This window comes from Pelophylax lessonae, assembly GCF_965119305.1.
Source record: "Pelophylax lessonae genome assembly, chromosome: 9".
Lineage (NCBI taxonomy): Eukaryota > Metazoa > Chordata > Amphibia > Anura > Ranidae > Pelophylax > Pelophylax lessonae.
Window position 1 is genome coordinate 238,047,485 of NC_138776.1, and position 22,789 is coordinate 238,070,273.

Here is a 22,789-nt window from a genome sequence, read left to right on the forward strand (position 1 = left end):
CCAAATATGGAAATGTTTCTTCACCGTAAGAGCTGTGAAAATGTGGAATAGACTCCCTCCAGAGGTGTTTCTGGCCAGCTCACCAGATTGCTTTAAAAAAGGCCTGGATTCTTTACTAGGTGTACATAATAACAATGGGTACTAATATTTATAGGTAAAGTTGATCAAGGGAATATCCGATTGCCTCTCGGGGGATCAGGAAGGAATTTTTTCCCCTGCTATAGCAAATTGGATCATGCTTTGCTGGGATTTTTCGCCTTCCTCTGGATCAACTGCGGTATAGGATTGTGTATATGGGATTGTATGGTTGAGTTTTCTTTACTGTGTTTTTGTTTTTTATTGGTTGAGCCAGGTGGACTTGTGTCTTCTTTAAACCTGACTAACTATGTAACTATGTAAGACCAATAAAAAGAAAAGGATTTTTTATTAGAGAAATATTGGCTTAGTGAACGGTATGTCTATGATGATTTGGGGAGCCATGTCATCTGCTGGTGTTGGTCCACTGTGTTTTATCAAGTTCAAAGTCAGCTCAGCCCTTTACCAGGAAATTCTAGAGCACTTCATGCTTCCCTCTGCTGACCAGCTTTATGTAGATGCTGATTTCATTTTCCAGCAGGACTTGGCACCGCCCACACTGCCAAAAGTACCAATACCTGGTTTCATGATCATGGTATTACTGTGCTTGGATGGCCAGCAAACTCGCCTGATGTAAACCCCATAGACTATCTGTGAGGTATTGTCAAGAGGAAGATGAGAGACACCAGACCAAACAATGCAAACGAGCTGAAGGATGCTATCAAAGCAACCTGGGCTACCATAACACCTCAGCAGTGCCACAGGCTGATCACCTCCATGCTATGCTGCAAAGATGCAGTAATTCATGCAAAAGGAGCCCCAACCACCCCGCTCTGGCTATCTTAAGTGTTGGATCCGAAAATATCCACCCATCTATTAGACCTATTTGTATGCAGATTATTTTTGCAGCTAGAGCAAGTATAACGAGGAAGCGGAGATCAGAGGAACCCCCTGAGTTGAAAAAAGTAATTAAACATATTCAAAAAATATATGTTTTCAAACAATTGATGGCTTCAAAAGATTGTTTGATCAATAAATTTAAAGTGCACTCACGAGGGTGGATTCCAACACAGCACTCCCTTTTGGTTATCTACAGAGGTCCCTTTGGATTCATATTTTGTCTATCTGCCCTAAATTTTAGGTGCTGAAAGCGGTGCCATTATTTTGCATGTAATTCTTGTGAATGAGCAGCCCAAACCAACTGTATACATTTATTATATATATTATATATATATATGTATGTATACATATATTATATATATATATATATATATATATATATATATATATATATATATATATATATATAATGTATACAGTTGGTTTGGGCTGCTCATTCACAAGAATTACGCATATATATATATATATATACACGTGTATATATATATATATATATATATATATATATATATATATATATATATATATATATACATATATACGTACATATATATATATATATATTTACACATATATATATATATATATTGTGACAGGAAGTCAGGTAAATCTGGGAATGTAGTCACTGAGAGGAGACACATTCCCACCTGCTTTGAAAAGTTCACTGATACTATAGGGTGTTGGCTGCAAAAAGAGCCAGCAGGAAGTTGAAAACCATTCAGCTGTTCAGAATGAGGAGATCAAGGCCTCTATAATTTGTCCAGAGAAAATCTATTGAGTGCTGCCTCCTGTCGCCGTGTGGGCTGGGAGAGGAAGGCAGACATACGTGTACCTCCTGACGCCGTGTGGGCATGGGAGAAGGACTGCTGCCTCCTGTCGCCGTGTGGGCTGGGAGAGGGGGACAGTCGGATGTGTGCCTCCCGACAAGCTGGTGAGCATGGGAGAAGACCCCCTACAGCGATGTGAAGCTAAGGAGGGTAACCACGAGTGAAGACGTCTCAAAGGTGAGAAGACAAAGTGTTCCATGTGAAGAGTGTGAAGAGTAAAGGGACCTGCTAAATGAACTGTGTTCAATGTGAAGAATCTGAAGAGTAAAGGATCCTGTTATAAATGAACATGTGCTGTGTGAAAGAAAACAAAGGGACATGTTCAATGGACAATGTTTGTGCTGTGTGAAAAGCAAACAAATGGACATTTGAGTGTCTGCTGTAGGATCAGCAGTGTCGGCCCAACAGTAGGTTGGGAAGACTTCTTAGGTAGGTTCCAGCGTGAGAAGGTAGCCGCCCACAGAGGCAAGGATTTATTTTGTCTTTTATTTTATTTTGGCTGTTTTGATGCTTGCAATTGTGTTAAGTAAATTGCATGAATAAATCAGTCTTGTTTTCAACCTCAAATCGGCTATCTCTCTGTGAAAACGCACCCCCAAAGGGGTCATCCACGCCTACCACCGAGCTAATCCCTTACATATGGTGGAGGTATGCAGTGGGCATAAGCAGAGATCCCTGCAAGGAAGTGCAAATGTTTGATGAACTTTATCTGGTGCATGAGATTGCACAATCTATGTGTGCAGGAGAGAAGATCCTGACAGAAAAAAAAAAGTGTTTTAAAGAGACAGCGGTCTCAAAATTATTTGATGAACTTTGTTGTGTCTGGTGCAAGTGACTGCACAAACTGTGTGCGCAGGAAAAGAGATCTTGCAAGAGAGAGAAAAACTACATGTGTTAAAGAGACAGTGGTCTGAAAATTTTTTGCTGGACTGTGAAAAATTTGTTTGTGGAGTTATTGAAGATGGGGCGATCCAAACGCCTGAAAAATGCAAAGATAGATGAAATGAGAGACCGGATTCTATGGATGGAGGGGATGCTACCATTTGAACCAGCCCCATCCATGCCTAAAGAGAGTCTACTAAAGAGGAAGGTTGTTGTCCCTAGCAACACTGGGGCAAATGAAACTGCTATGGAGACGCAGGGTTCTCAGATGAAAAGTAAACCCAAAATGGGGGAGATGCTGAAACAACGGAGCTTTGCAGCTCAACAAAAGGATCACCAAGAGAGCATGGCAGGCTGGAAACAGAGACGCCAGCAGCCAATGGAGGCCATCGGTTTGGAGGAAACCGAGTATGTGTGCAGGGCTGAGTTGGATGCCTTGCAACGGAAAATGGAAGAAAAGGAACAAGCCTTGGAATTGCTTAAGATGGAGCATAGAAACTTGCAGGAAACGAATGAACTACTCAAGTCTCATGTGTCACAGTGGGAAGAATCCACTGCTCTTCTTTTGGTCGAGTTGCAAAAACGCAGAGAGACTATAATGGAGAAAGATACCATCCTCCTGGAAAAGGAAAGTGAAATTCAGACTTTGCAGAAGCAAAGCATGTGTGAAATGTTGGAGTTGCGTAATCAGCTGGAAAAAAGTCTTCAGTGTTTGGAAGTTACAAAAATAGACCTGCAGGAGTCGCAGGAACAGAATGTCGCTCTGAAAACGACATTGTCTCTCAGCGACAACGAGAAAAGTGAAAGAGAGGCTAAATTACTGAGTACTGTGTATGAGCTCACCACTTTGAGCAATGTGGTAGATGAATTACGTGCAGACTGTGAAAGTTGGAAAGGTGAAGCCCAACGTTTCCAGCAGCAGTTAAAGGAGAAAGAAGCCTGTGTGGCAGAATTACAGTCTCATTCCCAGAAGCTAGCCAATGAGGTGAAAGCTCTTATGCAGGGAAAAGGAGATTGTGAACATAAGAGGGAAAAAGTAGAGGCACGGCTTCTGGAATCGCAAGTCAAGGTGTCAGAAGGTGACCGATTGTGTGCTAAGCTGTCAGAGAAGGCAAACCGACTGCAGGTTGAGTTGGACAATGTTACAAATCGGCTTTCTCAAGCAGACAGCAAATCTAGAGAAATTGCGGAAGATTTTTCTATCTTGGAATCGCAGCTGCAAGACACGCAGGAACTCTTACAGGAAGAGAGGTGTCAAAGGCTGAGTTTTAGCACAAAGCTCAAACAAATGGAAGATGAGAAAAATGGCTTCCTGGAACAATTAAAAGAGGAGGCGGAAGCAAAGAAAAACCTATCAGAGCAAGTCGCAACATTGCAAGCTCAGATAGCGGATATGAAAAAACGCATGGAAGAAAGCGTTGGTTCATTACAGTGTGTTGAAGATGTGAAAAAGAAGTTTGATCAGATGCTTGGTGAAGAGAAGACTGTGTCTGCAAAATATGCAGAAGAACGCGACCGCGCAGAAGCGGAGGCGCGTGATAACGAGAGCAAAGCCCTGTTCTTGGCTCGCTCTTTGGAGGAAGCTCTAGAGTGTAAGGCTGAACTAGAAAGTGTTAACAAACAGCTGCGTACAGAAATGGAAGAATTGGTCAGCTCCAAGGATGATGTTGTGAAAAGAGTTCAGGAGCTAGAAAAGTCTAAGCGAGCCTTAGAACAGCAAGTAGAAGAGATGAAGATTCCGTTGCAGGAACTGGAAGAGGAATTCCAGGCAACAGAGGATCTGTCCCAAAGAGGGGATAGTGTGCCTGATGCAGTTTTTAAAAGGATCAGTGTTTTGGGGTCTGTCCTGAGTGAGCCTCAGAAATGTGATGACATGTGGCTTGAATCACCCCTGTGGAATAAACCGTTCCTTCAAAAACTTCAGCAAACAAAGGAGCTGTGTAAGAAATGTGATGTTTTCTCAGTTCAGGCTGAAAACCTAGTGGAGAAAACTAAAGCGGAGAAAACTAAAGCAAGTGATATAAATCTGGGAGAAAAAAGCAAACGCCACCTAGTGGAGAAAACTAAGGCTGTTGATGAAAACGTGAAGCAAATTAAGTTCAAGTGCCTTTCAGGGAATATTTCCAAAATGGAACTGGTGAAAGACAGGTGGCAGAAATTTGATCGTGATCTTGAGATACATTCCATGTGGAATTCAGATAGAGAAAAGGAACTAGGTGACCTTGAGCGGTCAAATAGTTCAGCAGAAAGTGCATTGAAGAAACCTGTAAAAGAATGTGTTGCAGTTCCATGCTTCTTCACTGATGCAGAGAGGAGGTCTATAATGGATACCACCCAGATCGCTGGGTTCAACTGTGTTGTTGCCTTTAACCCCTATGTTGGTGGAAGGAAAGTTGATGATGTTCTGGTTGGCTACTTCTGTGAAGAGTTTGGCAAGAAATATAAACTGAATATCAAATCAAATAGTAGGCCTTTACTGCGACTCGCTCAGGAGGGCGAAAAGTTTAAGAAGTTGATGAGTGCAAATGCTTCAGATCTGCCTATGAATATGAAATGTTTGAATGATATTGATATCTCTGGGAAAAGGAACAGGGGTCACTTTGAAGAAATGTGTGACAGCCTGTTGTCTCAATTGGAAAATCCTCTGCACAGCATCTTAGAGCAAGCAAAGCTCAAGAAGGAAGATCATTCCCTTTTACAACAAAAAGTCAATGATTGTGTACAGCTGTATGGAGAGGCAACTCAAGTCACAGAGGGATGTCAAGAGTCCCTACTTGGAACAAAGCTTAGTGAAGCAAAGGTTCTCAAAGTTTTGTGGAAAACATTTATGGATTGCAGAGAGAGGCGTCTTAAGAATGTTGAAGACATTAAGACTAGCCCAATTGAGTTGCCTATGGATCACGGTCCTCCATGGTGGATTGGACAGACGGTTATGAGGGACAAGCTGTCTGACATTTATGAGAAAGCTGTCAATGAAGATGACAGAAACGAGAAGGAGCAAAATTATGCCAAAAATGCAGTTGAAGAATGTGTATATGAGATGAGAGACAAACTGTGTGGCATTTATGAGAAATCTGTCAGTGAAGATGACAGAAACAGTTTCATCCGGAAGCTTGAGGATAATAGGAGGCTTATCAGTGAGTCAGCAGTGCCTGACACATGCGTGCCTGGAAATATGTGTCCCAACCCTAGGGTTGAAACAAGAGGGGGGGGTATGTGACAGGAAGTCAGGTAAATCTGGGAATGTAGTCACTGAGAGGAGACACATTCCCACCTGCTTTGAAAAGTTCACTGATACTATAGGGTGTTGGCTGCAAAAAGAGCCAGCAGGAAGTTGAAAACCATTCAGCTGTTCAGAATGAGGAGATCAAGGCCTCTATAATTTGTCCAGAGAAAATCTATTGAGTGCTGCCTCCTGTCGCCGTGTGGGCTGGGAGAGGAAGGCAGACATACGTGTACCTCCCGACGCCGTGTGGGCATGGGAGAAGGACTGCTGCCTCCTGTCGCCGTGTGGGCTGGGAGAGGGGGACAGTCGGATGTGTGCCTCCCGACAAGCTGGTGAGCATGGGAGAAGACCCCCTACAGCGATGTGAAGCTAAGGAGGGTAACCACGAGTGAAGACGTCTCAAAGGTGAGAAGACAAAGTGTTCCATGTGAAGAGTGTGAAGAGTAAAGGGACCTGCTAAATGAACTGTGTTCAATGTGAAGAATCTAAAGAGTAAAGGATCCTGTTATAAATAGGGTTGAGCGAACACCTAGATGTCCGTGTTCGACGGGTTCGGCCGAACTTTAAAAAAAAGTCCGGGTCCGTGTCCCGGACTTTTACCGAACTTTTCCCGGACACCGAACCCCATTGAAGTCAATGGGGACCCGAACTTTAAGGCACTAAAATGGCTCTAAAACACCAAAGGAAAGGGCTAGAGTGCTGCAAATGGCAGCAAAACGTAATTAAGAGCATGGCAAGTGCTCTGCAAACAAATGTGGATAGGGAAATAACTTAAAACAACAAAAAAAAAACAGAAAAATAAAACAATGTTCTTCTTCATCTCTGAAGGACGAGGCCCATATGGAGTAGGAGGGAGGTTGAGGTGGTGGTGGATGTGGCGGTGACATAGGCGTGCGCACAGGGTGTGCTGGGTGTGCCTGGGCACACCCTAATCACCTAGGGCACATAGCATTGCCAGTGAGGAGATGGGAAAGATCTCCCTGGGACCTGCTCTGCTCTATTTCTCCTTGCCTACAGGTACATGGCCCCGATACATTACTCTCCCTGCTGGCAAACACATGCATGTGTATTTCAACTTTGGGGTGCACACCTTAATGCAATAGGCTGCGCACACCTATGGGCGGTGTAGGTGGAAGCGGTGGTGGAGGAGGACCAGGGCCGGATTAACAGCATCATGGGCTTGGTGCTGAGGATTTTGAAGGGCCTTAAGGGCCGTGCCTTGCCATGCACCCAGAGGAGGAAGGGTGCAGCCATGCATGCCTAATTCAACATGGGATGCTGTCTCTGAAGCCCATAAACACATCCATGCATCGCCAACTGTCCCTCCTTGTCCGGCCTTCACGCTGTGTGGGGAGGTTCTGAGGGTGCTGCCTGGGGAAGCGAGCATAGAAGCCAGACTTCTGTGTTTACAAGTGACAGAAGAGCGGTAACAGTGAATATGGCCAACCCGGGGCCTATATAAAAGGTAGGGGCCTGGAGCTGCAGCTCCAATAGCCCCTACATTAATCTGGCCCTGAGGAGGAGGACGAGGTAGCCAACACTGCTTCTTTTCAAAAATTTTAAATGAGGGTACACCCCAAAAGAGTGAGAAAGAGCAAAAATGGAACAATGGGTGGGTAAGGTCGGTATCCATTGCTATTCTGCATAAGGTACGGAAAAGTCCCGTGGGATCCATGCCTGGTTCATTTTAATGAACGTGAGCTTGTCCACATTGTCTCTGGACAGGCGGCTGCGCTTGTCTGTTATAACGCCCCCAGCCGTGCTAAATACCCGTTCAGATAATACACTGGCTGCAGGGCACGCCAGCACCTCCAAGGCGTAAAGGGCAAGCTCAAGCCATGTGCCCAATTTGGAGACCCAGAAGTTGAAGGGGGCAGACCCGTCATTCACTACATGTAGGCGTGTGCACACATACTGCTCCACCATGTTGGTAAAATGCTGCCTCCTGCTAAGACGTTCCATCTGAGCTGCTGGTGCTGCTGTTTGTTGTGGCGTGCTGACAAAGCTTTTCCACATTTCGGCCATGCTAACCCTGCCTTCTGAGGTGCTGGCGGTGCCCTGGTTGCGTTGGCGACCTCCTCCTCCTCCTCCTCTGCCTTGTGCTTCCACTGTGGCCCCGCTGTCAGATGGGAATGCCAGCAGCATGGCGTCTACCAGCGTGCGCTTGTACTCGCGCATCTTGCGATCGCGCTCCAGTGAGTGAATTAAGGACGGTACGTTGTCCTTGTAACGGGGATCCAGCAGCGTGGCCACCCAGTAATCAGCACAAGTTAGAATGTGGGCAACTCGGCGGTCGTTGTGGAGACACTGCAGCATGTAATCGCTCATGTGTGCCAGGCTGCCCAGAGGCAACGAAAGGCTGTCCTCTGTGGGAGGTGTATCGTCCGTGTCCTCTGTATCCCCCCAGCCACGCACCAGTGATGGCCATGAGCTGGCCTGGGTGCCACCCTGCTGTGAACATGGTTCCATCTCCTCCTCCAGCTCCTCCTCCTCCTCATCCTCCTCATCCTCCAGAACTGTGCCCCTGCTGGACAATTGCGTCCCTGGCGTTTGCGTGTGCAGGAACCCACCCTCGGAGCCCCTTGCGAATGACTGCCCTGAAAGCCTTGGAAATGTTACCTCTTCATCCTCCTCCTCCTCCTCATCCTGTGCCACATCCTCTTCCATCATCGCCCGAATTGTTTTTTCAAGGAGGCATAGAAGTGGGATAGTTAAGCTGAGAACGGCGTCATTGCCACTGGCCATGTTGGTGGAGTACTCAAAACAGCGCAACAAGGCACACAGGTCTCGCATGGAGGCCCAGTTAAATTAAATAGCGGAATAGAAAATATGATCCAAAAAAAGTGTATGTATATCACACGTACACAACCACACTAGGCCCCAATTACTATTGTTTGTACCCCTAAAAGGCTAGATGAGGAGTAGGGGGAGTATGGAACAGGCAGCACCCTCAAACCTTCAGAAGTATGAGATGAACCCCAACAACTTGGAAAGGTGGATCTCTCTCACACGTACCAACACAGACTATCCCCCAATTTAACTGATCCCCAAAGGTTTTTGATTAAATAGCGGAATAGAAAATATGATCCAAAAAAAGTGTATGTATATCACACGTACACAACCACACTAGGCCCCAATTACTATTGTTTGTACCCCTAAAAGGCTAGATGAGGAGTAGGGGGAGTATGGAACAGGCAGCACCCTCAAACCTTCAGAAGTATGAGATGAACCCCAACAACTTGGAAAGGTGGATCTCTCTCACACGTACCGACACAGACTATCCCGCAATTCAATTGATCCTCAAAGGTTTTTATTGAATAGCGGAATAGGAAATATGATCAAAAAAAGTGTATGTATCTCGCACGTACACAACCACACTAGGCCCCAATTACTATTGTTTGTACCCCTAAAAGGCTAGATGAGGAGTAGGGGGGGTATGGAACAGGCAGCACCCTCAAACCTTCAGAAGTATGAGATGAACCCCAACAACTTGGAAAGGTGGATCTCTCTCACACGTACCGACACAGACTATCCCCCAATTTAACTGATCCCCAAAGGTTTTTGATTAAATAGCGGAATAGAAAATATGATCCAAAAAAAGTGTATGTATATCACACGTACACAACCACACTAGGCCCCAATTACTATTGTTTGTACCCCTAAAAGGCTAGATGAGGAGTAGGGGGGGTATGGAACAGGCAGCACCCTCAAACCTTCAGAAGTATGAGATGAACCCCAACAACTTGGAAAGGTGGATCTCTCTCACACGTACCAACACAGACTATCCCCCAATTTAACTGATCCCCAAAGGTTTTTGATTAAATAGCGGAATAGAAAATATGATCCAAAAAAAGTGTATGTATATCACACGTACACAACCACACTAGGCCCCAATTACTATTGTTTGTACCCCTAAAAGGCTAGGAGTAGGGGGAGTATGGAACAGGCAGCACCCTCAAACCTTCAGAAGTATGAGATGAACCCCAACAACTTGGAAAGGTGGATCTCTCTCACACGTACCAACACAGACTATCCCCCAATTTAACTGATCCCCAAAGGTTTTTGATTAAATAGCGGAATAGAAAATATGATCCCAAAAAAGTGTATGTATATCACACGTACACAACCACACTAGGCCCCAATTACTATTGTTTGTACCCCTAAAAGGCTAGGAGTAGGGGGAGTATGGAACAGGCAGCACCCTCAAACCTTCAGAAGTATGAGATGAACCCCAACAACTTGGAAAGGTGGATCTCTCTCACACGTACCAACACAGACTATCCCCCAATTTAACTGATCCCCAAAGGTTTTCGATTAAATAGCGGAATAGAAAATATGATCCCAAAAAAGTGTATGTATATCACACGTACACAACCACACTAGGCCCCAATTACTATTGTTTGTACCCCTAAAAGGCTAGGAGTAGGGGGAGTATGGAACAGGCAGCACCCTCAAACCTTCAGAAGTATGAGATGAACCCCAACAACTTGGAAAGGTGGATCTCTCTCACACGTACCAACACAGACTATCCCCCAATTTAACTGATCCCCAAAGGTTTTTGATTAAATAGCGGAATTGAAAATATGATCCCAAAAAAGTGTATGTATATCACACGTACACAACCACACTAGGCCCCAATTACTATTGTTTGTACCCCTAAAAGGCTAGGAGTAGGGGGAGTATGGAACAGGCAGCACCCTCAAACCTTCAGAAGTATGAGATGAACCCCAACAACTTGGAAAGGTGGATCTCTCTCACACGTACCAACACAGACTATCCCCCAATTTAACTGATCCCCAAAGGTTTTTGATTAAATAGCGGAATAGAAAATATGATCCCAAAAAAGTGTATGTATATCACACGTACACAACCACACTAGGCCCCAATTACTATTGTTTGTACCCCTAAAAGGCTAGGAGTAGGGGGAGTATGGAACAGGCAGCACCCTCAAACCTTCAGAAGTATGAGATGAACCCCAACAACTTGGAAAGGTGGATCTCTCTCACACGTACCAACACAGACTATCCCCCAATTTAACTGATCCCCAAAGGTTTTTGATTAAATAGCGGAATAGAAAATATGATCCCAAAAAAGTGTATGTATATCACACGTACACAACCACACTAGGCCCCAATTACTATTGTTTGTACCCCTAAAAGGCTAGGAGTAGGGGGAGTATGGAACAGGCAGCACCCTCAAACCTTCAGAAGTATGAGATGAACCCCAACAACTTGGAAAGGTGGATCTCTCTCACACGTACCAACACAGACTATCCCCCAATTTAACTGATCCCCAAAGGTTTTTGATTAAATAGCGGAATAGAAAATATGATCCCAAAAAAGTGTATGTATATCACACGTACACAACCACACTAGGCCCCAATTACTATTGTTTGTACCCCTAAAAGGCTAGGAGTAGGGGGAGTATGGAACAGGCAGCACCCTCAAACCTTCAGAAGTATGAGATGAACCCCAACAACTTGGAAAGGTGGATCTCTCTCACACGTACCAACACAGACTATCCCCCAATTTAACTGATCCCCAAAGGTTTTTGATTAAATAGCGGAATAGAAAATATGATCCCAAAAAAGTGTATGTATATCACACGTACACAACCACACTAGGCCCCAATTACTATTGTTTGTACCCCTAAAAGGCTAGATGAGGAGTAGGGGGAGTATGGAACAGGCAGCACCCTCAAACCTTCAGAAGTATGAGATTGTGTTCACTGTACCCCACAAAGATTGAGTTCACTGCACCCCACAATGATTGTGTTCACTGCACCCCACAAAGATTGTGTTCACTGCACCTCACAAAGATTGTGTTCACTGTACCCCCCAAAGATTGTGTTCACTGCACCCCACAAAGATTCTGTTCACTGTACCCCACAAAGATTGTGTTCACTGCACCCCAAAAAGATTGTGTTCACTGCACCCCAAAAAGGATGTTGTTCACTGCACCCCAAAAAGGATGTTGTTCACTCCACCCCAAAAAGATTGTGTTCACTGCACCCCACAAAGATTGTGTTCACTGCACCCCAAAAAGATTGTGTTCACTGCACCCCAAAAATGATTTTGTTCACTGCACCCCAAAAAGGATTTTGTTCACTGCACCCCAAAAAGGATGTTGTTCACTCCACCCCAAAAAGATTGTGTTCACTGCACCCCAAAAAGATTGTGTTCACTGCACCCCACAAAGGATTTTGTTCACTGCACCCCAAAAAGATTGTGTTCACTGCACCCCAAAAAGGATGTTGTTCACTGCACCCCAAAAAGGATTTTGTTCACTGCACCCCAAAAAGTTTGTGTTCACTGCACCCCACAAAGGATTTTGTTCACTGCACCCCACAAAGATTGTGTTCACTGCACACCAAAAAGGATTGTGTTCACTGCACCCCAAAAAGATTTTGTTCACTGCACCCCAAAAAGATTGTGTTCACTGCAGCCCAAAAAGATTGTGTTCACTGCAGCCCAAAAAGATTGTGTTCACTGCAGCCCAAAAAGATTGTGTTCACTGCAGCCCAAAAAGATTGTGTTCACTGCAGCTCACACACAGAAAAATGGATGTGGATCACTGACACCTGCCTATCTCCAATCCCACACCACACAGCAATATCGATTGTAGTTTGTAGAACACAGTTTCCCTAAAATTCAGCAGACTCTGTCCCTAACAGGATTGAGAAGAGATCGTAGATCAGGATTGAGTGCAGACCCCACCCCCCACACAGCAATATCGATTGTAGTTTGTAGAAGACACTGACCCTATAATTCAGCAGACTCTATCCCTAAAATGCCTACAACTCGCCCTGCCTAAACACTCCGACCTGTCCCTCAATTCTATCCGGACACAAATGGTTTTTTCCTGCCTATCTTTCCCTAATCAGCAGCCAGCACGTTGATGTGTGCTCTGTCCCTGAATCTAAGCAGCATAATGACGCCGCTGCGGCTGCCTCGAACTTATAAAGACTTGGTCACATGCTTCAGACGGCCAATCACAGCTACTGAGACATTTGCAGGCATGGCTGGGATTGCTTAAGGCACACCAGTTAAACGATTGTTGATTGGCTGTTGAAAGCCCGCCATGAAAAGAGCGCCAAAGCATGCAAAACCCGGAAATAAAACGACCGAACACGGATTTTTACCCGAACATACAGTAAAGTGTCCGTGTCCGTGTTCGGGTACAAAAAATCCAATTATTCGGTACGAACACGAATAATACAGTCCGTGTTCGCTCAACACTAGTTATAAATGAACATGTGCTGTGTGAAAGAAAACAAAGGGACATGTTCAATGGACAATGTTTGTGCTGTGTGAAAAGCAAACAAATGGACATTTGAGTGTCTGCTGTAGGATCAGCAGTGTCGGCCCAACAGTAGGTTGGAAAGACTTCTTAGGTAGGTTCCAGCGTGAGAAGGTAGCCGCCCACAGAGGCAAGGATTTATTTTGTCTTTTATTTTATTTTGGCTGTTTTGATGCTTGCAATTGTGTTAAGTAAATTGCATGAATAAATCAGTCTTGTTTTCAACCTCAAATCGGCTATCTCTCTGTGAAAACGCACCCCCAAAGGGGTCATCCACGCCTACCACCGAGCTAATCCCTTACAATATATATATAAATAAATATATATACATACTGTATATATATATATATATATATATTTACATAAAAATACAGTAAAACTGCAGGAAAGGGCACCGGGGGTCAATGTAATGTGTTTTTTTTTTTATTTTGAATGGTATCAGTGTGTTTGGTGTGTTTTTACATTTGAATTTGCCGCCGGTTCCCCCCCCCCCCCCCCCCCCGGTGAACGTCACGTCGCCGGAGACGGAAGCCGGGGCTCGCAGGGGATTGGAAGGAAGCTCCGCCGCCGCATACAGCCCGCATTCTTCGCTGGATCCCGGAGAAAAGGTAAGTAAAACCTCTACCAGGATCCAGCGATCTTCCTAGCGGTACCCCGAGTGTGGCTCGGGGTTACCGCTTTTGGCTCTAAAATCTAACCCCGAGTCACGCTCGGGAATACCGCTAGGAAGGTTAAAGCTGGTAAGCAGTGAATTCACCAGGTGATGGGATTTTCACGTCACGTTCATTGATTTGCAGCAGCACTTGGTTTTCTCACGGCCACCAGTGATTATTTTTGGAATTTTCATGAACACTGGACTTCATTTGCACATTCATCTATTTAGCTTTTTTCTGGTGGAGTTGTTCACGGAAAACACATTATATTAATTTGCAAGAGAAACCAGAGACTTTGTTTACTCACATTTTCATTTGTTTCAAATTGTTTCAAAGTGTTTGTACACTAATTTGTATGCATGATTGACATTGTTCATTTTATTGCAATTTAGTAGCGCACCAGACTTTTTTACACTATTTCATTTATTCGCCTTTGGTAGCAGCACACTCACATTTATCAGCGCACTTTTTCATTTATATATAAGGTGTTATTGTTACCTTGAAAAGGACTGTCTGTCATTTTGAAAAGACACTGTAAGGTATTTACTGGCATATTACATTGTATTAGATAACCATAAATATGGCTGTTGATTTCAATTTCAGATAAGTCAGATTTTGATGGCCTACCTGCAGGTTGCATTTGGGATTGTGCTGGTGTTCACGGATTACGTTTACTTGCAAAGCATATCTGTGCAAATTGCAATCACCTTTTGGGCAGCTGTGGCAGTAAGTATGAAAATCTGCTCTTTAACTCATCATAATAATAGAGTTTGTAAGGTTCATGTAAGGCTGGTATTTGTGTAATTTTTTTTGTTCTGTGATATATATATATATATCTATTGTCCCCAAAAGCCCTTTTGAGGGCTGGTATTTGTGTAATTTTTTTTGTTCTGTGATATATATATATATATATATTGTCCCCAAAAGCCCCTTTGAGGGCTGGTATTTGAGTATTTTTTAATATATATATATATATATATATATATATATATATATATATATATATATATATATATATATATATATATATATATGTAGCATGTCCATAACCAGAAAAAAAAGATCATATAGGTGTAAAAGGGGTTCCCACCATCCCTGCTCTACTGAAAAATTATCTTTTTTTTCTGGTTCTGGACATGCTACAGAGCTGAAACTTCACAAGTACACTTTTTAGACCCCCTAGACACTAAATCACACAAAAAAAGTTCTTAAAAATTGTCATTTTTGATAGAGAGCCAATTATTGGAAAACTTAAAAAAAAAAAAAAAAAATTCTTTGGATTTATTGTCTGGGGGGTCTAAAAAGTGTACCTGTGAAGTTTCAGCTCTGTAGCATGTCCAGAACCAGAAAAAAAAATAGAATCAGAAATAGAAACCTAACCCTAACCCTAGCCCTAACCCTAGCCCTAACCCTAATTCATATTTTTTTCTGGTTCTGGACATGCTACAGAGCTGAAACTTCACAGGTACACTTTTTAGACCCCCCAGATGCTAAATCCAAAGAATTTTTTTATTTTTATTTTTTTTAATTTTTCCAATAATTGGCTCTCTATCAAAAAATTACAATTTTTAAGAACTTTTTTTTGTGTGATCCCTCTCCGGCATGCCACAGTCCAGGTGTTTGTCCCCTTGAAACAACTTTTCCATTACTATTGTGACCAGAAAGAGTCCCTGTGGGTTTTAAAATTCGCCTGCCTATTAAAGTCTATGGCGGTTCGCAATGTTCGCCGGTTCGCGAACATTCGCCGATGTTCGCGTTCGCCGTTCGCGAACAGCGAATTTTATGTTCGCGACATCACTAATAGCAGTGTTTTATATTTTAAAACTCACCTTCCCCTGCGATCCCCCGCCGTCGTCCCCCGCCATCCTCCAGCCATCCTCCCGCTGTCCTCCCAGCCGATGCCAGCACCTGTCTTCCGGTTCCCTTCCCTGCGAGCGTTGCGTCGGCGGCAATTTAGAAAATGTAAGTACACGAAATGAGATGATACAAAGTTGTGATCCTAACGGATTACACTGTATCATTCCATTTCACCACAGGATTTCACCTGGTGGCTTTTCCAGTGCCCTGCCTGTGCTTTTCCAGTTCTTTGTGCCTGGAAAATAGAGAACAACCATGACGTCCAAAAAGCGTTCTTTTTGCGCAAAAGTGCTTTTAGACAAACTGGAAAACAGCGATGGTGAAACAGAGTTACTTGAAGAACTGAGTGATAGCGATTCGTGGGAAAATTCGTCTTCAGGTATGGAAAGTGACGACAGCGACGATTCTGATGTCTCTTTCTGGCACATCGCTACGTTGGAAATTCTGAAGAATCATTTGATATACTTCCCAAATTCCACAAGCGATGTGCCAGAAAGAGACATCAGAATCGTTGCTGTCGTCACTTTCCGTACCTGAAGACTAATTTTCCCAGGAATCGCTATCGCTCAGTTCTTCAAGTAACTTAGTTTCGCTGTCGCTGTTTTCCAGTTCGTCTAAAAGCGCTTTTGTGCAAAAAAAAAAAAAAAGCTTTTTGGACGCCATGGTTGTTCTCTATTTTCCAGGCACAAAGCATTGGAAAAGCACAGGCAGGGCACTGGAAAAGTCACCAGGTGCAATCCTGTGGGGAAATGGGATGATACAGTGTAATCCGTTAGGATCACAGCTTTGTATCATATCATTTGGTGTATTTACACTTTTGAATTTGCCGCCGGTTCCACCCCCCTGCGTTGCAACGCTCGCAGGGAAGGGAACCGGAAGCAAGTGCTGGCATCTGCCGAGCACAGAGCGGGCAGAGAGTGTGAGGACGGCGGGGAGGATGCCGGGGAGGACGACGGGGAGGACGGCAGGGGATCGCAGGGAAGGTGAGTAACGTTCTGGGGTAATCCCGAGTGTGGCTCGGGATTACTGCTTTTGGTACTGATAGTTAACCCCCGAGCCACACTCAGAAATACCGCCAGGGAGGTTAGGAGTCTATGGCAAAGGCAAAGCCGTGGGTGAACTGTGCTGCACCTGTGGTGCAGGTAAACCACAGTTCATCAGTGTGAAAGCAGTCTATATTGGCACTTTTCCACTGCAAGTACCGGCTCGGCTCTACTCGGCCCTGCTTGGCCCTGTTTGGTTTTCCACTGCATGGTACCGCATGGTACGGTGTTGGAACGGTTCGGTACGGTTTGGTACGGTTTGCTTTTCCACTAAAGTAGTACTAAAGTAAGTGGGTGGGATAACAATGATTCTCTGACCAATCAGTGGCTAGTAGTGACAAACAGTCAAGGCTGCATGCAAAGGATTGTGGGATATGGTACCGAGCCGTACCGTTCGGTTCCATGTAGTGGAAAAGCGCCGCCGTACCGTACCGAACCGTTCCTACACCGTACCATGCGGTACCAGCAGTGGAAAAGCACAAAAGCGAGCCGAACCGTTCGGTTCCATGCAGTGGAAAAGCGCCAATAGTGGGCTCTGGTCAGCACCCTCAGCATATGCACATATGAACACAAGTACAATACATGTGCAGGGAGCCACTGTGTAAACAAGGATTGCACAACATACATTGGGCATTGTCCTGCACACTGGAGTGAGGGGAATCATTTTAGGGCTATTATTCATAGTTAACTCTGATGAGCTGGAAAGTTTTTTAGAATGTCATCTAATTTTGAGCACGGTTGTGTTGTACACATTTCTGAGGTTTGACATACTTGGTATCTGTTTACTTGACACTGTCTCACTTTCACAAAAAAAAAAAAAAATAAGGGTTATATTGTTTTTGTGTGCAATAAAATTCATATTAGGTTATTTTCTACTGAAAATATAGATAGGTGAATAGTTGACCTAATATCATGCGACAGAAATTTGCAGCTACCATCTTTCTATTCTATAGGTCCTCTCTTTCAGAAAATATACAGTGGGAAAAGTGTACTAAAGCTGGTATACACAGAGCTTATAGGATTTATTGTCAAAGCTTAATTAACCAACTTAAAATTAGAAGCTGATTGGTAACTGTGCACAGCTGCACCAGATTCTGTGTGCACCAGTTTCAGTTAACTACTTGCCGACAGCCGCAAGTAAATTTACTGCGGCGGTCAGCCCCGGCCAGGCAGAGTGACGTTAATTAACGTCACTCGCCTGTCACTCCTTTTAGAGCCAATAGCGGGCGAGCGCGCGCCCGCTGAGGCGCGCGCCCGCCTCGGCTCGTTCACGGAGGAGTGCGGGAGTGTGACTGGCGGACCCGATGTCCGCCGGTCACACTACGATCGCCGGTACAGCGGGAGAAAGACAGAGCGGCTTATGTAAACAAGCCGCCTGTCATTCTCCCCTGTGTAAAAATGAAGATCAGACGGTTCTGCTATGTAGAACCGTTGATCTTTGTTTTTACACTAGGAGACCTGTCCCTGCACAGTTATAATCACGCCCCTAGGACACACTTAACCCCTCCCTCTCCAATACAGTTAACCCCTTCCCTGCCAGTGTCATTTTTGCAGTAACAGTGCATATATATAGCACTGATTACTGCAGTAATGTCACTGGTACCCCCAAAAGTGTCAAAAATGTCAGTCTAGGGTCCGATCTGTCCGCCGCAATGTCGCAGTACCGCAAAAAAAATCGCAGATCGCCGCCATTACTCATTAAAAAAAAACACCAAAAATTACAAAAATCTTTCCCTTTGTTAGTAAACGCGATAACTTTTGCGCAAACCAATCAAAATACGCTTTTTGCGATTTTTTTTACCAAACATATGTAGCGTAAAACAATTTGGCCGAAAATGTTAAAAAATTTTGATTTTTACATTTTTTTGGGGGGGAATTTCATATAAAAAAAAGTGAAAAATATTGTTATTTTTGCAAAAATTACGCACTTTTTTTGTTTATAGCGCATGATCAAAAAATCGCACAGGTGATCAAATACCACCAAAAGAAAGCTCTGTTTGTGGGAAAAAAAGGACGTGAAATTCGTTTAGGTACAGCGTCGCACGACCGCGAAATTGTCCGTTAAATTCACGCAGTAAAAAATCGCAAAAAACCCCCTGGTCAGGAAGGGGGTAAAATCTTCTGGGGCTTAAGTGGTTAATCTCTCACAAAAAATGGAAATAAAAGGTACAATGGCGAAAGCGTTTTTCATGATTTCAGATGATTCTAAAATGAACACTTTAAAATGGCATACTGTTGTCACTGTAATGACAGGTGCATTTTGAATCCTGATTTAGTGATTTTTTTTTTTCTGTAGAACAAAAAAAGAACACCAGAGGTCGTGCTCTGAGTGTAATAAAAAGTAAATTTATTTCTAAATTAGAAAATGATAAATCACAACTCACATTTAAAAGGAGAAAAAACTGCTTATCATATAGCCTCATCCAAGGCATTGTCAACCCTTCAGCGGTGGTGTGTGGATGATGTGGAAGATCCAGACCAGGAAGTGGAGGAAACCTCCACCAGACAGGTGTGCTGAGGATTTGAGGAGCTTCAGTGAGAAAGAGAGCAGGGATTGACATCACATGGCGTGAGGGGGCATGCAGGGCCGGCGCTACCTGTAAGGCGACCTAGGCAGCCACCTAGGGCGCAACTTCGCAGGGGGCGCTGGCATCCTGCACCCGGAATCAGGATGAGGACCTCCAGTGTTGCCGAAATCCCAATAGGAAAGCATTGAATAATGCTTTTCTATGGAGAGGTCTAATGCGCGTGTGCGGCAATTGCCGCGCATGCGCATTAGGTCTCCCCCACCGGCTGATGTTGGTGGGAGAGGAGAGTAGGCGGAGCCTGGCCCAGTGCTGAGGTAAGTCAATGAAGGGGTTTTAACCCCTTCAGCAACTTGGGATGGGGAGGGGGGGTGGGAGGCAGAGGGGCACTACAGGGTCCTGCAGTGCCAGGAAAACTAATATTTTTTCCAGGGGGCAGCAATTTTTATTTTGCCTAGGGTGGCAAAAATCCTTGCACTGGCCCTGGGGGCATGGCTACACTTTTTAAAGCCACCCAGCCTTTTGTCAAGCCTGTACCTACCTTCTGGACACTAAATTTGAATAGCAAGTGGGACTACAAGGCTCAGCATTAGCCAGAATGATACTGGTGCTATTAGCGTTGGATGTCCCCAGAATACTATTGCATATAAAAAAAAAATAAAAATCAGAGTCTACCAATCAAAGCTAAATTTAGTTGACAGAAGACTCAAATGATTTTCCGTACACAAAATAAATGATAATAAATACTGAAGATCATTGTTATCAATGATAAACCATAAAATAAATATAAAAAATATAAAAACTATATATCAAAGCATAAAAAAACCATGTAAGGATTATAAAAGTGATGGATTTCTTGGCATATAAAACACAGTAAAACAAATAAACATTTATAATGGATGATATTGGACGATAAATGATAGATCACTAAATGGCCACCAGAGGGAGTGCTGATGTAATTATACCGTATGACAGTATTCACTTCTATTTCCTCACTGAGACTCATTGAGGGATGAGGAATTCAGAGTGAAGGTACAATGTTTCCAGTGAACACATTTTTTTTAAATGTTCAGCAGGTGACAATTTGTTTGGAATGGATTCAATAAGCCAAATTCTTAACCCATCTGAGGATTTTCCATGTAATTCTGCAAAATGGATGCTACGTTTAGTACTCCCATCTTCTACATGCCTGCACTGCTCCCCAAATCTGGCACGAAGAGTTAAGATGGGTTTTCCTACATATTACAGTCCATATGGACACATCTAACAGCAGATGACAATATGGGAAGAGCAAGTACAGAAAAACCTCCGACAGGTTAAGAGTTTGGATTATTACGTCTATTAGATACCCAATACCAAGTTACCCTCATTCTCCTAGGTTGAATGACACCTAGGGTCATTTACCCGGGAGAGTGAGGGCAGGCTAAAAGCACAGGACTTCAAAGCCTTGCCCTTGAGAAGGCTTCACCGTGGCCCCCTTTACTCTGTGTATTGATGCAGAGAGTGGTGCTGATGCCATCAAACAAGTGCTAAAGTATTCATACCCCCTTGAAACTTTCCACATTTTGTCATGTTACAACCATAAACGTAAATGTATTGTATTGGGACTTTATGTGATAGACCAACACAAAGTGGCACATAATTGTGGAGTGGAAAGAAACTGATAAGTGGCTTTGAACATTTTTTATGTAGCAGAATTCCCAGCCGTTTTGCTGGATATGGGTCTGCCTGGGTTACCGCTAACAACAACAGCACATTTAAGCATGTTCTCCAAGTGTGAGCACTGAGACAATGACCAGTCCAGTATCTTTGGGGTTTTTGTATTTATTGAGAACTTGGATGGGAGAAGGGAATGAGTGGCATACTCCTTTGGCTCAACTATGCATAAATTGCTAGGGACAACTGAAAAATGCCGATTGGCGCTGACTCGACGCTGGCAAGTTGCCGGTCAATGCTGGTTGACGCGGGTTAACGTTGGCTTGCTGCCTGTTGACTCCAAACTAACTTTGGACTGCTTTCTTCCATAACGAAGTCCTCTTTGAGCTCCCTTAAGGACTCCTTGCTGAGGTAGATACTTGTACTACTGCTGCGCTGCTGAAAATTTTAGGGCCCACACTGGCCCTTTAACTCACTTATCTTCAGGGCTTAGACTCTGGCACCCCCTTTCCAAGCCTTCTCTACTGGTTAGCTGGCTCTCGGATCCCTCTGACCTTCTGGAGTGGTCCCCTTTACTTGGCAGACCCCTGGGCAGTTTTGAGTACTCACAATACTGTTTTTCCTGGAAACTTCTGCCCAGCAGCTCCACTCGGTCCACAACACACTGGATCTCTCTCTGCAGCTCAGCTCAACCTTCGTCCTCTAGGCCGACTGCCCAGGACACCCTCACTCGCTGACAGGAGGAGAGACAGCCATCACCCTCCTCCTGGGACTCTGCTTTCCACCAAAGACACTCTGTCATGTGCTCCCCTGAGACTTATATCCCATCCCAGGGTGCATTGCGGCAGGTTGTGCCCACTGAGACTAATATAAGCCCTGGTGTGCTATTGGTCATGTTTCCTCCACTGTCCAACAAAAGCCCTCATTGAATACAGTGGGGAGACTCCCCAAGCTCAACAGACACACCTGGAAACACATGACAGCCTAGCTGAATGATCAGGCCCCCCTGATAAGCAGACAGGGCCACAATATGCTCTTTCCTAGCACCTACCTAGGAGGGTGCTACATTTACAAATAAATGTATTAAAAGTGTGGCATTCATTTGTATTCAGCCCCCTTGAGTCAAGGCCTCTTGTACAGCTCTGGCTCGAGGACCACTGGGGGTGAGACAGTAGCCGCTGGTAAGAGCGCCTATGATCAGTCCAGAAGTCTGTGTGGGTAGACTTGCCAGCAGGATAGCTGGAAGCAGGCAAACTGGCTCGGCTTGGCTGATGACAGACTGTGGATGCACAGCAGGAGGCAGGTGCCAGAAGATGCTGAGCTGGAGCCATCGCAGGCTGGAAGAGCTGGAAGCAGAGTCAGACGAGCTGGGTCTGTAATAGACAGACAGATCATGGATATACGGCTGACAGCAGGGTAGTTGGGTCACAGGCAGAGTCGGCAATGGATGTAGGATCAACAGGTGCAGCAGGCAGAGACAGAATCCAAAGTCAGGGGTCAGGACAAGTAACAGACAGAATGGTCAGAAGCAAGCTGGGTCAAGATCAGAGGTCAAACACAGGAATCAGGAATCCGGGTGCGACACAGAACGCTGTAGAGCAAACAGTAATTAGCCAGTGCTGAAGCTCTGTTTAAATACTTTGTAGGCTGTTTGGTGGCAGATGCGTGTCCGCGAGTGCGTATTTGCATTCGCGCATGCGCGTGTGCATGTTGGCGCATGCGCATACGTGTGCGCCTGGAAACCTGGAAACAGCATCTGTACTATGGCAAAGCCTTTCCTGACAGGGCCATTCTAACACATAAATATGCTTTGATCTAAACCATTCCATTGTAGCTCTGGCTACATT

At 44.4% G+C, this 22,789-nt stretch overlaps 1 protein-coding gene across 1 annotated transcript in view; it reads left to right on the plus strand.

The window, feature by feature from the left end:
* The window catches only part of LOC309562507 (membrane-spanning 4-domains subfamily A member 4D-like), a gene marked incomplete at both ends in the record, with an annotated part of 53,424 nt that overhangs the window by 11,863 nt on the left and 18,772 nt on the right, over positions 1 to 22,789 (plus strand). The window contains one exon of the mRNA XM_082266746.1: positions 14,465 to 14,587. Coding sequence (XP_082122872.1) covers positions 14,465 to 14,587 — 123 coding nt within the window. The remainder of the gene's footprint in view (positions 1 to 14,464; positions 14,588 to 22,789) is intronic.